The sequence below is a fragment of the Rhipicephalus microplus genome, chromosome 1, assembly GCF_043290135.1.
Source record: "Rhipicephalus microplus isolate Deutch F79 chromosome 1, USDA_Rmic, whole genome shotgun sequence".
NCBI classification, from domain to species: domain Eukaryota; kingdom Metazoa; phylum Arthropoda; class Arachnida; order Ixodida; family Ixodidae; genus Rhipicephalus; species Rhipicephalus microplus.
Genome location: NC_134700.1, coordinates 65,224,265 through 65,238,178, shown reverse-complemented (window position 1 = coordinate 65,238,178; position 13,914 = coordinate 65,224,265). Strand labels below are relative to the sequence as shown.

The 13,914-nt window shown below is 45.2% G+C and overlaps 1 protein-coding gene across 3 annotated transcripts in view; it reads right to left on the bottom strand.

Moving 5' to 3' along the window:
* The window catches only part of faf (ubiquitin carboxyl-terminal hydrolase-like faf), a 482,217-nt gene that overhangs the window by 207,103 nt on the left and 261,200 nt on the right, over positions 1 to 13,914 (bottom strand). For all 3 annotated transcript variants that reach the window (XM_075874530.1, XM_037429964.2, XM_075874549.1), the window contains one exon: positions 9,877 to 10,019. In XM_075874530.1, coding sequence (XP_075730645.1) covers positions 9,877 to 10,019 — 143 coding nt within the window. The remainder of the gene's footprint in view (positions 1 to 9,876; positions 10,020 to 13,914) is intronic.

The following is a 13,914-nucleotide window of genomic DNA, read 5'->3' as shown; positions in this document are numbered from 1 at the left end:
CTGTTTTCTCACGATACAAAAATCAGCAAATGTTCAGCGATTGCGCTTTACCACCCTATTTTTTTTTCGAATTACCTTTCCAAATTGGGTCACGAAGTTCAAAAGGGCTGAATCTCTCTTTCAAAACAAAATCGAAACACAGCAATAAACGAAGCCGCAAAGACGATTCGCCGCCCGCAAGTACGAAGACTAGGCAAATGTGTGTACTACCCATCATTCCCATGGTCGCTGAACGATTGCAGTGCCAGAGTGCCCTCTAGTTAATTTTGAGAAACTCTATGGGCCAAACCTCATAAGCGCTAAAATGCACACGACAGCGACGCGACGTAGATCGTCTTCGCGCGATCAGTCGCTAGCGCAGCCAAACCTCATTCACGCAACGGCTTCAGCGAGCGAATTCCACTGTTCCTGGCAAGAGGCCGTCTACTCGCACCAAGAAAACCTTGTAGCGAGCGGTATGCAATTTAAAAATAAGATATATTGTTGTGTAATGGAACAGAAAGTGTTTATTATTGCCTTGCAGCACTTTTTATATGCACATGCGTAATAAACATTGCGTTATTTCTTGTTGCGCATACGTGACTCGGGCACGGTCACGTGCACCTATGTAGTCTTTGTCTTTTCCGGTTTTTCGCTATTGGCTGCTTGAGCCCAGCACTTCCGGGCGATGAGCGACGGTTTCCGAATCCGAAGAACCGAGCGATCGCGCGAAAACGAGCACGCGACACGTCGCGCGAACGCCCTGTTTCGTCGCTCATAGCATCGCTCGTCGCTGTCGTGTGCATTTCCGCGCTTATGAGGTTTGCTCTTAACGCGCCGGCTGCACTGTCCACGCGGCCGCGCACCCCACGGTCATATGGAGTGCTGTCAATAAGCTTTTGTGATGCGGTTCAGACGTGCTTGAAGCCGTGCTTGATATCGCCACGAAGGTCTATGAATGTTCCGAGGTTAATAAATTGCTGTAGATTAGAGTTTCCGCGACCGGCTGTATGATGATGCGTTTCACGGCTAGAGCAGCGAAAGAGCATGTATGAATCAGGGGCACGAATTTTTATATGCCCGTTTCGTGTCATTAATTATACTGCTAGAAATTCCTGTGCCACTAGTCTTCTGCCCATAACTTTGTTATTTGGAAAGAAGGCATAGGCCGTCATGGTGCGATCCATTTTTCTGATGCAATAAACCTCTTTCCAAATAAAGAAAAGTTCAGTGAATATTTGTAATCAAGTACTTAATTACACTAATTACAACTTCAGCACAAAAAGTATGTGTAATAATTTCAGTATATGGTTTTATTCAATTACAATCTTTTCTGTCATACCTATCACACCACTCCTTCATACAAAGAACTTGGTTTGAAATCCATACTTGTTCTTTGTAAATCATGAAAAGGAGTAAATCATGAAAAGAAGTCAAATATCACAAGACAAACCTGAGATCACAATTTCTAGGTGTATTAGAGACGTAAAGAAAAGTTGAAACTTTAAACGCAGCTTTCTCAATACTGTTTTCTTTTTTTTTTGACATTATGCTCAGCCCCTCCACATGGTTCAATGAAGAAATAATTTGTTTCTCGTAAAGTAATTGTAGTATCGCTTCAAAATTTTCATGGAAGCACTGTGAGGTCATTCTTAGTGTCTGTGCCAATTTTCATCAATATCCAACGACAAACAAAAAAGTTGATTGAAAAAAGCCTGTCGAAAACTTCGACAGGCTTTTTCTCACAAGTGTGTTTTGGACATTGTGCATTGCTCGTGGAAAGAGTAGCACGAGAATGACTGGACCGATTTTGATTCTGTTTTTTTTTCCCTGAATCCCTGAACACTGCTTGGGGGTACAGCAATCTTCAATTTCTGTTTTTATGGCCCTGTTATTTTTCTAGACTATGATTTGTCCATGCCACTGTTTCTGACAATGTGTGCGGGAAGCCATGATGATCTCTAAAAAATAAAAAAGAACTTAATAAAAAATTCTGAGAGTGCCATACCCTGTAGCTTTCTTTTGAGTAAAGATCAACACCATACACAGCTTCCTGGCATGTTTTGTTGCAGCGCTAGGCTTTCCACGAGCAGACCATATAATTGGACTATGTAGCATTATGTAACTTGAGAACTACTGACGCTATCATGATGAAACTGCATATTTCCCTATTCGAGACACTTATGAGTATGCATGCCAAATTTCATTGCTGTAGGTCAACAAATAAAAAAGTTTTTTTCAATGCCACCTCCCCCTTAAAGGACACAACTCCTGCGATTTTTTTTACTATGTTTGGATAATGGTGCTTTTACATTGCTGAGACACTGTTGTCATGCGCCCAATAAATGAAACGCTCCACAAATTCAAAAATAATTTTTAATTAGCGAAAAACTGCAACAACAAATCTGAAACCCAACCCAATGCACATCTATGTGTGACGCAATCCCTTGCTCAAACTTGCCTGACTGTGCAGACCGCCCGCCAGATGACACTACCTGTCCACAGCGTCTAAGTTTGTGTCTGTGGTTATTGGCTAAAACACTTACGCTGCTTTGGTGAATATATGGCGAATCATGTGCAGCCCACAATGCAACACCCCTTACCATCTATTGCACACCCACCACATGAAAAATAACATCGCACGCTCAACCAAGGAAGCGCAAGCCCAACCCACACAATCCAGTGAAGACAAGCAGACGCTGCAGTGGCACATCAGTTTCGTCACTTCAGCCAGGCAAAACTCAATGTCTACCACGCAATGTTGCCATTATTTCTGGCAAGCAAGGAGAGCTTTTGGAGGCAAGCCATAAAATTCATATGAAAAGAATCTGCGAAACTCTCAAGCTCGTAGTTTGGCATGAATGGCGCAAACGTACCCAGTGAATTTCATCAAGATCCATTAACCTCGAAAAATCGCCGAAGTAGGCCTTAAGGTTAACAGCGCAAAAAAAAAAATAAACAGGGCCGCAGACAGCAAACACACGAGACAAGCGCCAACTTCAACTTTCAAAGAAAGGCAGCTGCAGACAGGAATCACAGGAAACAAGCGTGGAATTTAACTTTCAAAGAAAGCCAGCCACGAACAAAAAAACACGCTGGACCAGCGCCAACTTCAACTTTCAAAGAAAGATGGCCGCGGACAGGAAACACTTGGAATAAGCACAGACGTCCACTTTCAAAGAAAGGTAGCAGCGGACAGGAATCACGCGGGACAAGCACTGACTTCGACTTTCAAAAAAATGTGGCTGCGCACAGGAAACACGTGAGACCAGCGCCGGCTTCAACTTTCAAAGAAAGACAGCCGCGGACAGGAAACACACGGGACCAGCACTGACTTCAACTTTCAAAGAAAGGCAGCTGCGGACAGGAATCACACGGGACAAGCACAGACTTCAACTTTCAAAGAAAGGCCGCTGTGGACAGGAATTACACGGGACAAGCATAAATTTCAACTTTCAAAGAAGAACAGCCGTGAACAGGAAACACACGGGACTTGCGCTGACTTAAACTTTCAAAGAAAGGCGGCCGCGGACAGGAATCACACGGGACAAGCAATGTCTTCAACTTTCAAAAAAAGGCGGCCGCGAACAGAAAACACATGGAACAAGTGCCAACTTCAACTTTCAAAAAAAGGCGGCCGCGGATAGAAAACACATGGGACAAGCACTGACTTGAACTTTCAAAGAAAGGCGGCTGCGAACAGGAATCACACGGGACAAGCGCTGAGTTCAACTTTCAAAGAAAGGGGGTCGCAAACAGGAAACACACGGGGCAAGCGCCGACTTCAGCTTTCAAAGAAAGACGGCCAAAGACGGGAAGCACACGGGACAAGCAATGTCTAACTTTCAAAGAAAGACTACCCTGGACAGGAAACACATGGAATAAGAGCTGACTTCTACTTTCAAAGAAACACAGCCAGAAATGGTGGGCAAACAAGAAAGACAGCCGCGGACAGGAAACACATGGGAAAAGCACAGACTTCCTACATTCGGTTGGAAGTCAGTGCTTGTCCTTCGTGTTTCCTGTCCTTGGCCATGCTTCTTTTTTCGCCTGTTAACCTCATGTATACACAACCAACTAGCCAGGTCAGCAACTTTATAGATGAAGATGTGTTTGTTTTTTAAAACTCCAGTGTCTCTGACATGACAGTATCATCAATCCACTACACGACACGACATGCCATTTATGCAAGTCATTAATGCATGACATTAACGGTAATGTTAACTCATTATGCTGGCATAATATTTATGTATTATTTTATTTCAAAGGTGTTGACCCCACCTTGAATATTGTTGCTGCTACTATATTTCAGCCTGCCAGGCCAGGGTTCACACACAATATCTGGATGAAAATTCAAGGATTCTTCAAGGATTTCAAGGATGCAAAAAAGGAAAAAATAAAGAAGTGTCAACATAGTTTTATTTGGCACGTGACTTAAGGGGCTGTTTTGAACTAATTTCTTTTTCAAAAGCAGCTACCTCCACCTTTTATTCTTTAGCTGTTTGAAGAAAATTGTTGGCCTTGACAAGATGAGCCATGTCATTTTTACAGCAAAAGCTGTTAAGAGCTCACAACAAGGGCCTTTTTTGGCACCGTCATTGTCCACAGCCACCGCCGGTGTTCGTAACGACTATCGCATTAAATAAGAAAAAACTATATAAATCAAAAACACTAAGAATGCAATAGGATTCGAACCCAGGTTCCTTGCGTTCCAGCCCAGTATTCTACCACTAAGCCATGCCAGTGCTTGAAACTTCCTTGCAAGCTGATCCTAGGAAGGCTTTATATTGGGAAAGGAATCGCATTATTATGAGTAATAAAGCATTTTAAAACTGTGAAAGAACAAGCAGGCGTCACACAATGTGAATTGCACAACGAGTGGGTCGTTGAATACTCCAACCCATTGCAAAAGCTTCAAGCACAATTCCTTACCGCATCAGCCACAGTATCCAAAAATTGCACAAACTTCCTAGCAAATGCATAGCGGGTACCAAGCATCTCCACTGAATGACAGAGGATGGCATAGTAAATGCCTCCTTACTACACAAAAATTATAATTTATGGATAGTGGGTACCATGCGAGTGTTCTTGTAGCAGTGGGTAGTAAGGATGGCATAGTAAATGCCTCCTTATTACACAAAAATTATGATTTATGGATAGTGGGTACCATGCAAGTGTTCTTGTAGCAGTCACCCAAAGATTGTTTAAAAAGGGCTGAAGAAAGGCCGCTCTTACAGCTTTTGCTGTGACTGTGCTGGGCATACCACACAGGCATGACAGTTCTTTTCCTTCAGCACCTTTCCAAAATGTAATTTACTTACTCCAGCAAGCACATCAGAGTTTTTTGGAGCTTTGTCTTCATCTTAGCATGCTCTGTAGCTCTAGCTCAAGTTCTTTTCTTTTCATGGTTACTACTGTGCCACAACTTGTTTTTTTTTCCATGTGTAATGTATAACCTTAAACACCAGCCCACGATGGGTTGTCACGGCCTCGCACATGACTTGTTCAGAGATACAGTCGCTGACCAATTTTACGGACTTGGCAGGGACAGCAAAATGATCCAAAAAATCGAACAGTATAAAAAATGGTCAAGCCACGAAAATAAAGTTTCTTTGAATTAGAAAAGCTTTAAGACTAATCCCCAATAATGCCATGCTTCATGCTGTAGTTTGCCGATCGTTGCGATCGGCAAAGTTGGTGGCTTCGTGAAACCAAGCAAACAAAACGTTATGCCGGTCGCAAAAAGGTGCATGCAACGTCTCACCTGTTTTGTGGGATTTAACATGGTCTCGGCTGCTTATACTAGCAGCGACAACGCACAATACATAAGCCTCCAGCAATTTGCAATCATCAAAACACAACCGTCGTGGCCGCAATCGGACCTGTGTGTTCCAGATCAGTAGCCGAGCACTGTGACCATGAAGTGCTACTGAGCAATCGTGAACAGCAGCAAGTATGTGTGCATGTGATGCGCACGACTGCTCAAACACACTTGGCACACTCATCATGGGCACACCACTAGCCATGTGTGTAATGACGACCCTAAAAACAAATGCCTAGAAAATAAAAACGTAACGGCATATTTTATATGATTATCAGGCTGACTGAAAAAGAAAAGTATTGCCATTTTGTTAGCCAAGGAAGATCAGATGTGGCCTTCAAAACTGCGAAAAAGTGTGCACTTCCCATCTTAGAGGCACACAACTAGCCACTGCAAGCAAAACTTGACCAAGTCAACCAACAATCCAACATTCGAGTGGAATAGCTCAAAACCAAAGCAAACAATTTAGTTCAGAAAATCACATTTTGGAACATAAATATGTCTAAAAAATCAGTCACAAAAACACATTAGTGCAATGCGAACCTTGACGGCGCACATGAGAGCTCTGTCATATTTTCAATCGCAATCTGCCTGTTCACACTGAAACCTCGTTCTACTGAAGCCTGTCCATGGCTAATCAAGAGAAGGACCTTCAGCCCTACCCACAGGATCAAGAACCATGGGTCACGCTTGGTAAGGCGCACAAAGAGAACGCGAAGGCATTCACATTCTCTAGCACAGTTTTGCAGTTCATGCTGTTTTTCTCGACAGAACTGAATATACTGTGCACACACAACATTTCTCTTGTCTTCGGAAAGAAGACAAGAGAGATGTTGTCAATTAAACTGTTAGGAACAACTTTCAGCTTTTCGAGGCACAGACATAACTGATTGATTGATTTGTAAGGTTTAACGTCCCAAAACCACCATATGATTATGAGAGACGCCGTAGTGGAGGGCTTCAGAAATTTTGACCACCTAGGATTCTTTAACGTGCGCCCAAATCTGAGCACACGGGCCTACAACATTTCTGCCTCCATCGGAAATGCAGCCGCCGCAGCCGGGATTTGATGCCCCGACATGCGGGTCAGCAGCCGAGTGCCTTAGCCACTAGACCACCGCGGCGGGGCCAGACAGAAAACTAACTAGATAGCTCTGATGGATCGCAGTGCCACCTGCACATGCATTAATGCCACCAACATAGGGACTTAGGGACCATAGCCTGACCGAGCAATATGCCTTAGATTCGATTCGATTTCCAATCGATATTAGTTGCCAGACACTGTAACGCCAATTTAAAACCAGAACTCCCTCACGCCTTTTCAAATCAAGACAGCTTGTTTTTATATGATCAATGGTAAGCGGAAGGGCTTTTAAATTTAGCATCACGTTAATTTCCTCTATTTGAACAAACCCCATGGCATTTGAAGGATTACAAGGAGTTGATAGGTATTCAAGAAGTATCAAGGGCCCTTGAACTTATATTGTCAATGTCAAGAATATTTATGGATTTAAAGAAGCTCTGCGAACCCTTCTAGGCTCTATAGTTGTTGCTGTATACGAGCTTGCCTCAGTTTAAATAACTGTGGAATTATTTGTCAGACAAAAGTAATCTCAATGTAACTTTCTTAAAGCTTGTAAATATTTATAACGAAGTGTTCAAAGCTGTCATATGCTGCTTTAAGGGGACCCTGAAACTGTTTTTCAAAGTTTTGTCAGCGTTTCAGCTAAAGCATCTTCAAACCATTTGCACCACAAATTTACCGTATTTACTTGATTTAAGGACTCACTTTTTTTCACGATCGCAATATTCAGTGATGCTACTGAGGTCTCCCAATGTGGAACAATTTTTGGAGCAGCAAAATTTTCATATTAGAGCACTTTGGAGCAGCAAAACTTTTCATTTTGAAGCAATCTGGAGCAGCTAACTTCAAATCTTGGAGGAGAAGCAAGTTGCATTTACATTCAAGGACAAGAAAAGATATTCTGAGGCTGTTTTGAAGGGCTATATATTTTTAAATTCATTGCAAATTTAGCCAATCATCTAACAAGCACTCCTTATTTCAGTTGATGATGCAATAATAATGGCGTCATGCTGTTGAGCATTCTGGAAAGACTTGTTCAATGATTATTTCTGTAGCAAGGAAACAGAATACTGGTTGAATAGAGCTGTACTCCACGAAATAACGATATGAATACACCTATGTGGTTATCAGTAGATATGGTAGACAAATGCTGTAACGTACGTTAGAGATTCACACAGTCCCAAGTGCATTTCCCTAAGTTGACTTCAAAAATAAAGAAAGGTCCTGTTTCTTCACGACTGATTAGAGTGCTGGGCGTAACATGACGTCATTTTGCTAGTCTCAGAAAGCCAATCTCCTCCGGCACTCATCTCTGTGCTGAAACTACAGAATTTAACAAACTTCATTTTCCTTTTACAGCAATATCTTATGTGGCCAGGGCATTCTGTCTATACTCCAAAATCTCCCTACTGTGTCCTCTAGAGAGGAAGCAGTGCATAAAGAAAAATCTCACACGGTACCTTATGCATACGCCTAAGTATAGCGCTTAGAATTCTAGGCACTGCAGCCTAAGACAATTTAAAGGCAAGATCCATTTTGTTTTTAATTGGATAGCAATTATATCGTCATTCTCGACTGGTTTTTTTCATTGCCAGGGGTGTAGCCAGATATTTAAAAAACTGAAGGGGGGGGTTGCATCTTGATTTCAAGGAGGGGGGGGGGGGGGGCAGGCAAAAGGTCATTTTGCACCATGTATGCCATGGTAGAAACATTTTGGAGGTGAGGGGGGGAGGCATGTTCCCGAAGTGCCCCCTCCCCCCTCCTGGCTATGCCACTGGCCATGATGTTTTGTGTGATGTCCCAAACGATAACATCCCCCGCCGCATCATGTTTTACACGTGGGTAAAAGCATGCAAGTGGGGGCAACAAACACAGCTAAAGCAGAGACAAGAAGAGCCGTCCTATCTCCTTTGAAGAGAGGGCGGATGCGATGACATCAGCCCACATATCAGGCCTCCCATCGATTGTTACTCAAGAGAGGAATGCGCCACCTGTGTCTAAGAGACAGGAAGGATCGAGCTAGGAACGCGAGGGGGGGGGCTATAAATTTTGACTTCAAGGGTGTGATCCCTGGCACAAGAGCTATTTAGGACTGATATACCCTCTACCTTGTACTCTCAACACAAACATACTGCGCAAAAAGTGCTTCGCTTTCTAGAGCGGCCATATAAGGGTATGCACTGAGCCTTGATCGCAAGGTGGCCACATTATCGTCGCACCATTTCGGAGGTCTATTCGTATGTGTTGTTCGTGCTGTACAGATAAAATCACACTGGTCTAGAGCAGTAAGAGCGCGTGCCTGTCGACACTGTTGTTGGCTGCAGCTTCTATCTTACGTTAGCCACAAGCTTCCGTCGATGCTTAGATTAAAACATGTGGAGATGCTGGCACCCCCCTGTAAAGTTGCTTGCGCCTCATGGCACGCATGTCTCGCACATAAGCTGCAATCAGGGGTTGACAACTATCGAGCGGTAGGTGGCGTGTTGGCGAGCATTGATCACCACTATCATCATCATGGTTAGATCGGTAGCGCCGGCAGTGACCCCTGGCGGCAAGCCTTGGTGTCGGCATGAGAGAGTTGAGCGAGTCTCTCTGGCTGGTGGTGTTTCACGCAAACGGTTGTCTCTTGCAGTGGGACCCCGGTGCACGGCACTACGGACTGTCTGCCGGGGGCCCTTGTGGTGAGTCAGGCGTTAGCGACACCGCCTTGTTATTGTGCTTGTTTCTAAATAACTCTCGGGACTTGGTCCACTGGCCCAATGTGTTTGCACAAAATCGCCAAAACCATTTCAGGGTCCCTTTAAGGCGAGATGACACCCTTAAACTAGCAATAATTTCACCAAGCCGTTCAAGGACATAGTTCACGGGGGATGCAGGACACGGTAAGAACCAGGACATATGGCAATGAGCTTACAAGACAGACCAGGTGCATTTAATGCTTAAAATGATGCTTTCCTTAGGTTGCAAGCTACGATTGCAATTAGCCACTGACCTGTGTGGGCAGTGCAGCAACAGGTCAAGCACAAAGCGTGACCAGTCAGGGTTCCCCAGCAGCTGTGACAGGGCAGAGGGCTGCAGACTCAGCGCCAGCGTCAGTGTCTCCAGGGCCTCTTGGCACAGCTCCTCATCAGCCACCTGGGAACAAAACACTGCTCATAGGCCCCTCGCAATAAAACTCCCTTTGTTAAGCAGAACAAGTTGGCATGTTGACGATGTGCAAATAAACAAAAACAACAGACACACAAGAAAATAGAACACAGTCTCAATTTAAAAGCAATGGTCTCAATTACAGCTAAAGCTGGATATAACGAAATTGATAAATTCCCGGAAAAATTCGTCATAAAAAGCATTTCATTATATGCAGGTTCGGTATGAAAATTCAGAAAATAAATGCACAATAAATAAAAAGTGGACTGAAAGCAAAGCTAACCCAAAACATTTATTTAGCGGTAAAAAACTGCATTATTGTTACGATAGCAACTATGTGGACACACTCAGCGAGTTTTTGCCGTCCCCACCATTTCCATAAGAGTCTAAATTGATAACATGCCCCCACACAAAGTAACTTTCACGAGCGGGTAGGGAGCGCTGCCGAAGCAGAGATCAAATGAGTTGGCCCATCTCTATCACCTGGCATTCGCATAAGATAACATCTCACCTTGCGTTTAAACTGTCGTCCAATGCTCAAGCAGAAAGTAAACCACCTGTCTTGAATGAGCATGAAAAAAGTAGCAATGCTGAACTTGGTCGCTTTGTTGCCACAGCTAATCGGCTTATCGCAAAAAACATGAGCCTACGAACGAAGTATAAGTGCTGAAGACCAAAATATCATCGTCCTTGGCGTGAGCAGAGTATGTCTGTATCGCACTCGACATGTGGACGTCGCGTTCTATGACGGGTTTCCTGGCTGTCGAAGCAACATTCGTGGACAACGACTTCGCGACTGACACGTACCTTCTCATTTTCACTCGCCTGATGGGGAGCAATGCAGGTGCTCGGATCCGCTGCGAGTACGACGCAACTCTGCAGAAGTGGAACATCGCTAACTAGGTCAAATATGTGTTTTCACACTTTTTCACCTGCGATAACTGTTCTTATTTCATTTTCTAGGTCATCCGCGTGGTGGCAGATAACGCTTAATCGATGTTAAAGGCTTTTGAATTTGCTGGGTGGGAAACTGAAAAGCACGATGAAGATGACATTTTGATGATTGATTTATATGTGGGGTTTAAGGTCCCAAAACCACCATAACATTATGAGAGGCGCCGTAGTGGAGGTCTCCGGAAATTTCCACCACATGGGGGTCTTTAACGTGCACTCAAATCTGAGCACACGAGCCTACAGAATTTTCACCTCCATAGAAAATGCAGCCGCCGCAGCAGAGATTCAACCGCGCGACGTGTGGGTCAGAAGCCGTGTACATTAGCCACTAGACCACCACGGCGGGGCAGTTTTGACGACTGCCCGGAACGCTTTACCAATGAGTTTAAGCGAACTCCATCAATTCGAGCAAATTCGATTTGGCTGCGCCGCGCCCAGCCTGCAGCTTAGCGTTAGACGCCATTCGGCAGGTATGTGCTGATAAATAACATTATTGTTTCATCTTATATGTATCAATAGATACGTCGTCCATTCACTATTATTTTTATATAGCCAAGATTCGTTAAATAAATTGCCATGAATGTGTGGGCAAACAATATAGGAATATATTAATTGTTGTTTGAAAAGGGCGGACAACTGTACCTATTACAGTTTCGATGCACGGAAGCTTTATTATGCAGCTATCCGCACCCGATGTCTATATGAAATTTCATGCGTGCTTCGCTACTTCATCTCAGGAATTCGTGGAGCACTTTCTGCCGTGATCGAGGTCGCGAACTCTGCTTCCCATCAATTAATTGCCGCGGATCATTTTTCTGCCGCAGACCAGGCAGCCATTTCGAGTTCTTCTTTCACCACTTTAATAAACTGTTCTGAAGTGCGTATAAAGACAAACAAAAATGATGAAAACCGCACGTCACGCAAAGTACGCCCATGTTGTTCGGAAGCTATACACATTATAGATTTGGATTAGGTTGATTCCTTGTTTAAGCTATTTCTGCTTGCTTGTATTTTGGGCTCTCTGGTATTTTTCTCCTTTAATATTCTTCTATTGCATAGGTCGTATTTCTCTTTCTGGAACTCTGTTGCATTGAGCGTTTGCGTTACCTGTACTTGCAATGTCAATATTCACTAATTGTCATCCTCACTTTATTGTAGGACCCAAGTGCTGAGGAAGTCGTACAAAAATGGGATGCCATCGTTGCATCTCTATGCAACAGCACCGCCAACACGGAAGAAGTGTTTAATGAGGCCGGTCTGCATTTGGAATCTCACAACGCAACGAGGTGGAACTCGCAGCTTCGAATCATGGGAAAGCTTGTTACCACTCTTTCCAGTCATCCAGGCCTGACAGAAACCCTGCACGCGTGCAAGAAGGTTAAACTGTATAAATATGAACTGAGGCTGGCGACAGACTTGATTGAGCTTTTCTCTCCAGTAGAGGAAGCTACGGAGTTGCTGCAGAAAATGCATGAGACAGCCGGGCTTTTACTTCACGCGTGGCGAAATATCGAAGTTTGCCTCGCGGAAACCTTAAACAAAGGCACAGGCGCACTTCTTTGCAAATGGTCAGCTAAAGGCCTACAACGTAGCCTGGAAAAGCAGTTCGCAAGCACGTGGGCTGACTGTTTTTTTTTTGTTTTTTTTTATGGGAGCCCTCCTAGACCCACGGTTCAAGTGTTCGTGGTGTGGTGGCGGTAGTGGTTAGAAGAGGAAAAAGGCACCTAATTTCTGAAGCCCGGTAGGGAGCACGGTACAGTGCCGGTTCGTGGTTTCATCTGCAACAGCCGAGCAGATGCGTTCTGCTGTTTTGGGGAGGGGACACCTTTTTTTAGGGCAGGACAGCGCCAGCACCGTCGCAATTGCAGACACTGAAGCAGAGCCAAGCAGGTTGATGTTTAAAAAAAATATCAGGCAAAGTTATAGTGCCCACCAAGACAATATGCCTAGATCCATTTCAGGCAAAATTTCACTTTATCTTGCAAAGAGAACTTGTGCAGACACGGTAAAGCCCCTGTGCTATTGAAAAGCGAACAAAAGCCGCTTTCTTCTGCTTTCCCGCATCGCAAGGGCAGTTTTCAGCGTGACTGACGTGGATCACGTTTTTTTCTAAGGCATCCCTGATGATGACAGCGAAGCGAAACCGGCTGTCAAGCACTTCTTTCGAGTAGCTCATGTTTGTGAAGCGAAACTCACAGCCATAGGTATACGCAATATCGTCGCATTTCTTTCTCTTTCTTTAAAGACTTAGCAGCCGTCATTCAGATTTCTGGTTTTAGAAAACTAAATGATGAAACACCCATTGAGCTCATAAAGCTTGCTTGTAAAATTTTGACGATTAAAACTAAAATAAAGCTTTTTTTAGAATTGCACTGCTTGTCAGTCATTGCAGCCTTTAAAAAGACCGACCCGACCCGACCCGACCCGACCCGACCCGACCGACCCGACCGACCCGACCCGACCGACCGACCGACCGACCGACCGACCGACCGACCGACCGACCGACCGACCGACCGACCGACCGACCGACCGACCGACCGACCGACCGACCGACCGACCGACCGACCGACCGACCGACCGACCGACCGACCGACCGACCGACCGACCGACCGACCGACCGACCGACCGACCGACCGACCGACCGACCGACCGACCGACCGACCGACCGACCGACCGACCGACCGACCGACCGACCGACCGACCGACCGACCGACCGACCGACCGACCGACCGACCGACCGACCGACCGACCGACCGACCGACCGACCGACCGACCGACCGACCGACCGACCGACCGACCGACCGACCGACCGACCGACCGACCGACCGACCGACCGACCGACCGACCGACCGACCGACCGACCGACCGACCGACCGACCGACCGACCGACCGACCGACCGACCGACCGACCGACCGACCGACCGACCGA